The sequence below is a fragment of the Pinus tabuliformis genome, chromosome 6 (assembly GCF_031772625.1).
Source record: "Pinus tabuliformis cultivar Carrire ecotype Pingquan chromosome 6, CPIR1, whole genome shotgun sequence".
In the NCBI taxonomy this organism is placed as follows: domain Eukaryota; kingdom Viridiplantae; phylum Streptophyta; class Pinopsida; order Pinales; family Pinaceae; genus Pinus; species Pinus tabuliformis.
The window spans coordinates 411,868,085-411,880,100 of NC_142292.1; the positions used below are offsets into that span (position 1 = coordinate 411,868,085).

The 12,016-nt window shown below is 34.5% G+C and overlaps 1 protein-coding gene across 1 annotated transcript; it reads left to right on the plus strand.

Moving 5' to 3' along the window:
• Window positions 1-9,938: 9,938 nt before the first annotated feature.
• Window positions 9,939-10,560, plus strand: LOC149259049 (serine carboxypeptidase-like). The gene is made up of 4 exons (XM_089449236.1): window positions 9,939-10,037; window positions 10,132-10,135; window positions 10,191-10,324; window positions 10,411-10,560. The coding sequence occupies exons 1-4, from the start codon at window positions 9,939-9,941 to the stop codon at window positions 10,558-10,560; spliced, it is 387 nt and encodes a 128-aa protein (XP_089305362.1).
• The last annotated feature ends 1,456 nt before the right edge of the window (window positions 10,561-12,016 follow it).

Genomic DNA, 12,016 nt, shown 5'->3' on the forward strand with positions numbered 1-12,016 from the left:
CTATCTTTTCTTGAGCTGGTTTCATAACAGTGTCAATGAATTTATCCAAGACTTCTACACATCTTTTGAAGAAGTTGTTGATTCACCCCTAGCTCATTTGGTTAGGACACCTCTTTATGCAAATGCTGAATCTTCTATATTGGCGACACTTATGTTGTTGTTGAACTTGAAGGTTACACATGGACTGACAAACACATGCTTTACTGATATATTAAGGTTGGATTGATATTCCTATAAATTAATTCTCTAGATGTCTTAAAAGTTTTGAATATTGTGTATACTTATAAAAATCATTTGTTGCACTATGCAAACTTTTGGCAAACAAAATACTTCCAAAGGACAATAAGTTGCCTCATTCTCATAGAGAAGTATCTTCAATAATGAAAGACATTGGAATGGAGTACAAGACATATGATGCATGTCCAAATGACCATATATTGTACTATGGAAATAATGCAAATTTACAACAATGCCCAAAGTGTCACACAAATAGGTATCATCAAGATCAATTATCCAAGAAGGTTCTTTATAAAGTATTACGACACATTCCACTAAGCCAAGGTTTGAGAGAATGTTAAAATGCAAGGAGTTGGAAAAATATATGGATCATCATGCACAAGGGAGGAGCCAAGATGGTGTCATGCGTATGGTTGCGGATAGTAAATGTTGGAAATATATTGAGGTAAAATGGACACATTTCAAAAATGAGCCAAGGAATGCAAGAATTTCTCTAGCAATGGATGGCGTAAATCCTTTTGGAGATCTTAGAACAACATATTCTATTTGGCCAGTGTTAATTATAAATAACAATCTCCCCCCTTGGATGGCAATGAAAAAGGAACATGCAATGTTAACTCTTATCATACCAGGTACTAGAACATGTGAATGCAATGTTTTCTTGAAGATTATTTAAAAATATTTCAATTCAGTTAATCCTAATAAATAACTCTTTGTTCACTTAGGGAAATATCAGGTAAAGGATATGGATGTATACATGGATCCCCTCATTGATGAGCTTCGTGAATTATGGGATGGTGTAAATATGTTTGATGTATCAAGACCTATCAATGATAGAAACTTCCTATTTCATGTGATTCTTCGCTAGATAATTCATGATGCCCCGAGGCTCTCTATTTGTTGTGGTAATATAATATAAATTACACTTACAATTATTATGTTCATTTTAGCATTTACTAAATATGGGTTCCAATCTTATTTTAGGACTACAAACAAAGGGGAAACATGGTTGTCCATCATGTGGGCCAAAATTATTGCATAGGAAGTCAAGGGATCTCAATAAAACTGTCTATGATGAGTATCGACAATTCTTACCACAAAATCATCGCTATCGAGTGCGTGATAAACATATGTTCAATGGAAAGGAAGTGGAAATGAGGAAGCCAATAAAGATGAACCCTGCTAGGTGGAAAGCGATGTATGACAAAAAGGAAGGGACAGGCTTTCCCCTAGGAATGAAAAGACTCTCTATTTTCTACAAATTAGAATATTATGAGAGCTTGCCAATAGCCCACCTATTTGATACTATGCACATCGGGACAAATGTGGCAGAGTGCTTGTGGAAACATCTAAATGGAAATAACATTGAAGCACAAATAAAGTTAAGAAAGGAACTTCGAGTTGCCAATATCATGCCGAACATGTGGTTGCACGAAGACAACTCATATGTTCATGCTCCATGGACATTTACATCAAATGAGAAAGAAAACATAATTTCTACTATGAAAAGCATAAGATTTCCTTCTGGCTTTGGTGTGACATTAAAAAACTTATTCACAAGAGATGGATCAGAGTTCTCAGGCTAAAAACACATGATTGGCACAATTGGATAAAGGTAACGTTGTCACATGTTATATTTGTTGGAAACTTAATTATAAAATTGTATATCCTAGTGATAATATCAGTTCATGCAGATTTGAACATGGTTATTTGTTAATAGACATGCTAGTATAGTGATGAAATTAGTTCATGCATATTTGAACATGGTTATTTGTTAATGGTCATGCAGTATGTGTTGCCTGCAGCAATACCAAGTACTTTTCACCACATTGTCACTTTGACTATTTACAAATTATGTAAATATCTGAGGTATTTTTCAATCCATCATGCATACTCTTCCATTACTCTTATCATTTGAAGTGCAACATTGATTATACCTTTATATGAGTTTCTACTTTTGGTTTACAAGAAATAACAAGTCTTTATTGTAATACTTGTAGGTGGGTCTCATCTAAAGAGATACATCAGGATGACTTGAAGTATTGGAAGAGGAATGTTTCACTTTTGATGTGTGATATTCAAATGTCCTTCCCTCCAAGCTTCTTTAATTCTCAAGAGCAGTACCTTGTACACCTAATAGAAGAGATTGAACAGTGTGGTCCTATCCATATTCGAACAATGTGGCTTGTGGAGAGATATATGAAGGTCTTGAAACAATTTGTGAGGCAAAACGCTCGACCAGAAGGGTCCATAGTTGAGGGGTACATGGTTTTCTAGGCCATGGTTCATTTGAGTGAGTACTTACCTCAATTGCATCTTGAAGCTCCGCGATTATGGAATTATAACCAATCTCAATCATTTGAAGGAGAAAAATTAGACGGAGAAGGGACTTCAAATAGGATAAAAGGTATAAAAAAATGTTAGGAGTTATTTGTATCTTAAGTTTTATATTACATGGCTTTAAATAATTATTAATTCACTGAACGATTTTTTTTTTCATTGTAGATGCGAAGGAGTGGGAGGCATTACATTTGTATGTTGCATACAATTCTGACTTTATGTTGGAATGGATGGAGAATTACGCTGAAAAAAGGAAATTAGAAGATGAAAATGCATGGGCCAATATATATATAATAGACATGGTCAAAACACTACTCAAGCATTGCCTGCAAGCCATAAAAGAAAGTGGCCAGAGAGATGCTCGTGGAATTGGCTAAAGGCCAATATTGAACATGAGGCAACAAAAGGGAATAATAGAGTAACACAACAACAATTGAATTTCATTAAAGGATCAATAAATGGGGATGTGATATATATTAATATATTGCATATATTTAATAAATTTTTTGTTAGATTTCATATCCTTGAATCTAATTAGTTGATATTTATATGAATTTAGGTAAGATATTACAAAGGAATGTGGAATTTTGGTCATCATTTTCACATCAAAAAAGTTGATGAAAAGAGAAAAACTTATGATTGTGGAGTTTCAACGTAATTTGAGGTGGAATGTCGTTCACGTGCAAATGATAGACAACCAATCACAAGAATACCCTGCTACTATGGAGTGTTGGAGGAAATTATTGAGCTTGATTTTATGTCTTTAAAGAAAGTTATTTTTCGTGTTGAATGGTACAGGCTTATTGAAGTGGGAGAAGAAAAAACTATCTTGCTCCATGATAATGGATTCCACATGATCAATACATCTAGGTTTGAAGCCACTTCTGAACCTCATGTGTTTCCAAGTCAGTGTGACCAAAATTTTCTCATTTCAAATTTAGAACAACCTGGTTAGTCATTTGTGATTGATTATGATCCAAGAGGACGAAGAGTAACATTTTTTCAAGATGTAGAGGACCATGATTTACTTGAATATGCAGAAGTTCCCCCTGAAGACATAGATGGCCAAGATGGAGATGATGAAGAATTTATTGTCAATGATGCATATCACGAAGATGAAGACCAAGACGAGTTTACTGAAGTTTTTGAAGGACATGAGCAACCACATGGGCATCAAATCCATGAAGATGATGAATTCATTGATTTTAATTTACCTGTAGTTGAAGGTGACGAAGACTATGAAAATGATGGTATTAATTTATTTGTGGATTTAGGTTCTATTAATGATGGGGTATATATGCCATCAGATGAGGAGATTTCATCCGAGAATGACATTTTATGATCACTATGTATACTTTAAGATAGTTTTAAGGATTCACTACAATATAATTTTTCTTTACAAGTTAGACATATGGGTTTTTAATTGTAATGAACATTAAGTAATTTAAATGTTTAATGTTTTACTTGTGAGGATGACATTTTTCGATCACTATGTTTACTTTAAGATGGTTATAAGGATTCACTGCAATATAATTTTTCTTTACAAGTTAAGTATTACGTTTTTAATTGTAATGAACAACAAGTAATTTGAATGTTTAAGGTTTTACTTGAAAGACATATATATTTGGTGTTACCGATTCTCTTTTCTTATCGGTTTTTTTTATTAAGGTTTTCTTATTTTTACCCGTGTCTTAATTCGAAACCGAGACTTCTTATTGGCTACAACGAAATGGATTTTGTCTGAGTGAATTATTTACCTAATCAACTACAAGGAAAATATTCTCATTGGACCTAATAGACACAGGATTCAAGACACATATAGGAATAAAACACATAATAACATAATAACATAAAAATAAGAATGGGGGATTCAATGATATTCACTACTTTTATGGAAATATTCTAATGATATTTCCATAAAAGTAGTGAATATCATTGAATCCCCCATTCTTATTTTTATGTTATTATGTTTTTTCTTAAGAATGTACCCATGGGTGTTAATGATGCTACTATGGGGTATTCAATGATATTCACTACTTTTATGGAAATGTTAACAAATGCACGAGGGCAGGACGCTGCTATGATGATGCATGAGGTAAGCTTGAATATTGTCTTTTATATGTTCAATTATCTTATATTCCTTATTGTATTATCTAATTTCTGTTTGTGGAATGCAGGCAATCGCTAAAGTCATTCCAACCCCTATAACACCTTATAATACATCTAAGGTAATGATAGTGGTAAAACTTGATCAATATTTTTGTGCATTTAGTTAACTTATTTCACTATATATTTATTAATATTTGTGCTTTTACTAAGCGTGCATTTTATTGGCATGCAGGATTCATTTATGCCCCTCAATACAACCAATGTTGGCATGCAGGGATCATTAATGCCCCCATATACATCTAATGTTATGTAAAATTTAAGATTCAACCATTTATTTGTTTGAGTTTGATTATGTTATTTGTTGAGAAATCTAGGGCATATATTTAATAAAGTTTTTGCACAACAACTCCATGATTTATGAGGTGTTACAAAGAGCTACATAATGCCTTCAAATGGATCACCCCATCCATTTTTTTCTTCTTGGAAATACAATACTATTTTAACAAGTAACCCAAGCAATATATTATTCCAAAACATGATGTCAAGTTACTTCGCTAGGGTTTTTATGTAATCAAGAGGCCTTTTTAGGGTTTCTTAAATTCAAACCTTAGATCATACTCTTTTCCCTTTATGTCATTCTAGAGTTTATCCCATGCCCTAGAAATCAAATCATATGGAACAAATACTTAAGATTAAGGTTTCTAAATACTGGGGTATTTCTTAAAATATAAAACCATAAATTCAACCCTACTACATCTTATGATGGATCCTTTAAAAGAAAATTATTATACATACCTCATGGACTCCTATCTGTACTGATTAGTATTTAGTAAACAACACATGGTAAATAGGAGAGGCCCTTGCATAGAAACTACTTACAACTAGTACTCCCCTCCACTAACAGCTTGTGGTTTCAACATACAACTATTACAACTCAAGGAGGACAAGAAGTTGTAAATCCATGTGGTCAACCAGAAATAGCCCAGCTTATTCATCGTGATCCTAAAAGGTGTGCAAGTGTTTAGCTAATCCGACATCAAGATGTTGAAAACCATAAGGTTGGAGGGCCATTGTTGCTCAAATTCATCAATGTAGATATGTTGATGAGGGTATGACCAGAGCTTACTTATATTGAAGCATGTGAAGGGATTCAAGGGTGAAATGGTGACCAAATCTTCCATAATTTTGTGTCTTGAAGAATCTGATAAAGAGATAAAGCAAACAATGAACGACACATGTGCTACGGGTGTTGATATCCTTACAATGGAACAGTATTTGCAGCCCATGGCTTTCAAAGAACGAAATTTGTTTAGTATTGTTGATACAGACTCTGGAAAAACAATGGCATATCCTTTACCTACTATTTTTCATATTAATATGCAACCTTATCTAGCTTCAGATTCTGAACCCTGAATGCGAGCATTCTTGCATTCATAGTCGCTGCATTATTATTTGCGGAAGCTTACGCACACCTTTCATGAAGAAAAGATTATGGTGCTATTACTATTGAGGAAGCTAACTCCACGAAAATCTCCTGATTGTTTTGATTCACATCGCTGATTCTTTGGGTGATAGTCAACAATTTGGACGAATTTCCTGGTGATAGATTAGAATCTAGATAAATATGATGCGAAAAAGAAACTACTTTGAGCACATTGTAGCTAAACTCCAATTCATGTGTAAATCAATCCAGTTCTGGATCGAGGATTGTGAAAGCAAGTTTACTATGGAATAGTTTCTGGTGTTAAATCATTAGGTCTCAAAAGATACAGGCCTATAATATTGGTTAAGAGGTGCCTCAATTTCCACTATTCTGGACCTGTAGCACTCAAAGGAAGACATAAATCATGCCAAGAATATTGTGGCCAATAACACTGGACGGGTGAGGAAAATCGCACAAGTATAAACTTGTAATGTCAATAGAGAAGGGGTTAAAATATGTAGAGTGCCCCAATCTATATCCACCGCATCTATTCAGCTACCATAGCTTTATCACAGAGGCTACTCAAAAGAAGATCTCAAGTAAGTATTCTAGTTCTCAAGGCACCATGCTTTTAATGAGTTTAACCTTCCAAAGGATACTTACTCCTAAATATATTAGGAATTTCCATGCATTACGCAATCTGTAGATTATATATCCAAAACCTAGTGGACCTGCTACAACACTAATTTACTGGAAACCTGTCTGAAATTGTATATAATTCTACATATGGGAAAGATGGACAAATGTGCACATCAAACTGTCTGGGGTGTGTGCACATTTAGTTAACCCTGTGCGTTGTTAAGGAATAACATTTGATTTACTTTTTCCAGGGAATGTGCAAACTTCATGGTTGACTTCCACTTAAGTGTAGGAAGAAATGAGCTGAGATATGTTCATGAGAAGTATTCAGATCCATGTCATGGCTATGTTGCTTTTTTATGCCTTGCCAACTTACCCAATGATGACAGTTGCACCACCAGCAATGACGCTGTCATTTGTATTAGTGATAACATCGACTCAAGTGCACAAGAAGGGGGATTAGAAAGACCTATCCAACTGAAAGCCAAGAAACACACTACACCATCATTGACTGCAATGCTAACATCTCAAAGTGAGGTCTGTGTCACTCTCTTATACTTTTCTTGTTCTTGTTCAACAAATATACACAAACCAAAGACTGCAATGCTAACATGTCAAAGTGAGGTCTGTGTCACTCTCCTATACTTTTCTTGTTCTTGTTCAACAAATATACACAAACCAAAGAGTATCCATGTCCACTCCAAATTACTAGCAAGTTTTATAACCTTAAGATAGCTTTGTCTTTAGTCATGTTTTAAGTTGGATGAAAATGATTAGTTATCTTGATAGCCTCAAGTTAGTGTTGTGTTTATTTATGATGTAAGTCGGCTGAATATGATTAATAATCTTGATGAATGTATTTCAGGATGCATTCAGGGATTCCCATCAGGTGCTTCCTAGCATTGATGATGGAAACATTGAAAACCAATTGGCAGTTGTTGAATACGTTGAAGATATATACAAATTCTACAGGACAATTGAGGTATGTTTCTCTGTCAACAATTGCAGTTTCTTATTACGGTGAATGTAAAGTTTTATTTCCCTTAACTAAAATTTGGCATTCATGTATGCCCAAGACGTGAGTTGCGTACCTCCAGATTAAATGAGAAACCAGGTTAAAATCAATGCAAAGATGAGGGCAATCGTGATTGATTGGTTGGTGGAGGTACAACTTTGTTCCTATGCTAGTTCCAACTTCCATTTGCTGTCAAACTTAGATCTAAAAGAGATTTATATGGTCTATCTCTTAGGCCTGACATCAAAATCTTAAAATTTTCAGGTGCATTTGGAATTGAAATTAATGCCAGAGACATTGTATCTCACTGTGAACATCATTGACAGATACCTTTCTATTCAGAGTATTGCAAGGAAGAATTTGCCATTACTTGCTATCGCTGCAATGTTTATAGCTAGCAAATATGAAGAAGTTTGTCCTCCAACAGGTAGGATGACTTGCTGACATCTGTAAGAAAGGATGTGTATATATCTAATTAAAAGAAAACTTTGTTGGCTGTATAAAAGTACATACACCAGCAATATCTACTCCTACAAAAGATTACGCTTTATGGTGGAATCAACACAAAAATTATATTATAATAGGTAACACAATATTGATAAGAGCTGGTTTATACTTGGCTACAGGTCAATGACTTCATCCGCATCTTCCCAAATGAATGCACGTCAGAACAGATAGTGACCATGGTAATTAGCTCTAACTGATAATTCTTTGTCATTGATTGCAACATAGTCTCCAAACATGTAGATTGACTGATCAATTGATACTAACTCTTCGCAGGAGTTTAAAGCAATTGAACTTCAATCTTACAGTTCCCACTCGGCCATATGTATTCCTCCTCGGGTTTCTAAAGGCAGCTGATTCCAACAAAGTGGTAAAGTTTTGAATGACACCACTTTTTATATTGTTGAAAGCAGCCTGTGTGGCATTGATCAAATCTACTTTCGAAAATGCCTCATAAAATCTAGCATTCATGTTTTAAATTACTTTTCTTTATTATATTCCTAATAATACCCTGCTGAATTGACAAGTCGTACTATCTATTATTCAGATGGAAAATCTATCATTCTTCTTGGTTGAACTGTGTTTGCTTCAGTACATAATGAGCAAGTACAATCCATAAAATTTGTGTTAAGGGCTTTGAACAGTTATCCGCTATGGAAGGCTTGTTTGTTGATGTGGTTTTTGAAATATTCAATGTATTTTTTAAGTTGTTTGTGCAGGCGTTTTCCATAACAATAGTGAAGGATTATTTGGATCTCAAAATATTGTGCATAGGTGATGCTTTTCCCTCCTCTAGTTAGTTCATTCTTGTTTATTGTGTGTTTTTACAAACATTTTGCAATATGGTCCAATTTTTATCATTTTTGATAATATATCTCATGTATTTGATACTTGTAGACCTTTAATCCATAAAAAACAGCCCAAAAATCTCAGAAATAGACACCTATAAATATAAACTAGTCATCAAATTTCAAGGAATATTTTTTATGGGGCTGAAATCCTATTAAAATTTGGAAGAAAATACATATTTTCATATTTATTAGATGTATACTTTGTTTACTGAACTAGATTTGTATGTGTTCATATTGAAATCTTGTTACTATGTTTTAAATTGCGAGAAGCTTGATGGCTAAATGTTGTTTGCTTTATGATCCTTAGTTACCATTTGTGAAGTGTTTTAAGTAACTGGTTACGGTTGATGTTATGCTGGATCCTTTATCGAAGGTTCTTAATGTAGGTTCTGATTATAGCCACTGTGATAACTTGCCAAGTACCGAAGGGACCGTCACATGCTCTGCATCATACTTGGTGTGCACCTCAATTTTCAATTCCATTATGGCATTAGCTGGGAATATCAATGTAAGATTTAAATTCTAAATACTGGACAACCAGACATTATGTTTATTTTATCAACATTTTGTATCTTAAAATGTAGTTTGTCATCATTGTTTTATATATCTTATGATATTAGTTTTCATTATTTTGTTTTATATTTTGCAGTACTATGATGTTCGGAAGGAGTGCAATGGTGGCCTGTGCTATGATTTTTCAAATATGGAGAATTACTTAAACCAGGGTTCTGTTAGGGATGCCCTGGGGGTTGGCAGCTAAAAATTTGTCTCTTGTAGCCCCTTGGTTTATGAAGCTATGCTTACTGACTCGATGTGGAATATGGAGGTTGGCATTCCAACACTCTTGGAGGATGGTGTTAAGTTGCTAGTTTATGCAAGAGAATATGATCTCATTTGCAATTGGTTACGTAATGATACTGTATACATATAACATATTGTTTTTGTTTTGGAGAATGACTTTATGATTTAGGTGTTAAGTCTGTTATTAACTTATTTGCAGTTGTGTTTTTCAGGCTTGTCAGTCTAATCTTCAAAATTGAAAAGTTAATTGTTCAAATTATGTGTCTTTCAGGCAATTCAAGATGGGTGAATTCCATGGATTGGTCTGGAAGTGAGAATTTCAAGAAGGCACCTACAAAATCCTTCCTTGTAGACGATAAGGAAGTAGGTTTAATAACCAGTTATGGACCACTCAGGTTTCTCAAGGTAAAAGACACTCGATGATCATCTTTGATTTCGTTGTACAAGTAGATAATTTCTTCCTTACGTAATCTTCTATTTTGCTGCACCAGGTTCATGATGCAGGTCATATGGTCCCAATGGATCAGCCAAAAGTAGCCTTGGAGATGTTAAAATGCTGGACACAAGGAAGTATTACTGACGACAATTCTCAAATTTTAAAGACAGTGACGGAGATGCCAGAGAAGAATTTCGAGAGTTAGTTATCTGCTTAACTAGGAGAATTGCTCTCTTCACCTAGATTAATGTAAATATTTCTGGATTTGCAGTAGTGTGCATCCCCAAAGATGTGTATTTTCTGATTTGGCAAAATAATTGTGCATTGGGACGATCAGTCTTGCTAACTTGTGGCAAATCTTTTGATGGCCACTTTTTAACTGTATAGAAATAGTGCTTCTTACTGCTTACCAAGCCTTGCAGAATTATGATTATACATGGTGTTAAAGTTATATTCAAGAACATGAATAGTATGTCTTGTGTTCTTATTCCAGCATGTTCTGATGTCCTAATGGATGAAATAAATTGCAAATTGGATGAAAGAAATTGTAAAAATATTTGGTTAGAGTCTCGGGGAATTCAAAGCATGATGCTCTTAGCCTACATTCAATTTTATTGACAATGACATGAAAACATTTATGTTGTTTGCAATCATACAACGGATGCCAGTATTGTCTACTTATATTTGAATTGGAGGCTATGTGGTTTGGCTGTGTTTCACTTCTCGTTCGTTCTATTATTTTATTGTTGAATATGCATGTTTCCACTTTTTGCCTCTTATCCCTTTATAAGCCTCTTGGACATTAAGTGCTTGGCATGGCAAGATATGTCCATAAAGCGCATGGACTATCTACAGTCCATCAATGCTTTCTGCTGCTGTTGTCTACACTCCTCGATGCACTTTCAGGAAGTATCCATGTTGGAACAAAACACTTACCCTTCATACAAGCTACTCTGAAGCAGACCTGAAGTAAGCCTTAAAAATTTTGAAGCATCATGCTTTTACTGATTTTACCCTTCTAAAGAAATCCTACTCCTAGACATTTTAGATTTCTTCATCAATTACAGGCAGGCATTGTTGATCAGCTACGTCCAAAACATTGTGTCTTGATCAACTATATGTTGGAACTCAGCTACTAACACCCTGTATGAATTGAATCTTTATCTAATACTAATGCGCATACTAAGCGTCTGGAGGCGTACGCACATTTTGTTAACTCTGTAAATTGAGGTAATAACATTTATGTGCATTGTTCCAGGGAATGTGCGTATTTCATGGTTGATTTTCACCTAAATACAGGAGGAAATAAGCTGAGAGATGTTCATAAGAAGTATTCAGATCGTCGTAGCAAGTCTATCTTTTAGAAAATCTCATAATTTCAGAAAGAGATTGCATCACATGACATCGGCTGACATAATACGTTTTAAATGGTCTTTTTTGGATTGCAGAACTGATTCTTATGGGATTCATCTAGTTTCTACTGACCACTGGAGAGAAGCCCATTTCTAAGATTTGTATATCGAAAGGAATGGCTTATAGTATGCTTCCATGTCAAAAGGAATAATCAATGGCTCCTGCTATTGATCATTGTTTTGAGGTGGACACCAAACTCTATGTTGCGTATTCGAATTTCTCAATGCTATTAGATGTTACTTAGATCG

Bases quoted from the DNA above. Each gene is read 5' to 3' on its own strand.
- LOC149259049 (XM_089449236.1), top strand. From the start codon at position 9,939: ATGGAGGTTGGCATTCCAACACTCTTGGAGGATGGTGTTAAGTTGCTA. The intron at 10,325-10,410 runs GTAAAAGACACT...TTGCTGCACCAG, and splicing joins GACCACTCAGGTTTCTCAAG to GTTCATGATGCAGGTCATAT.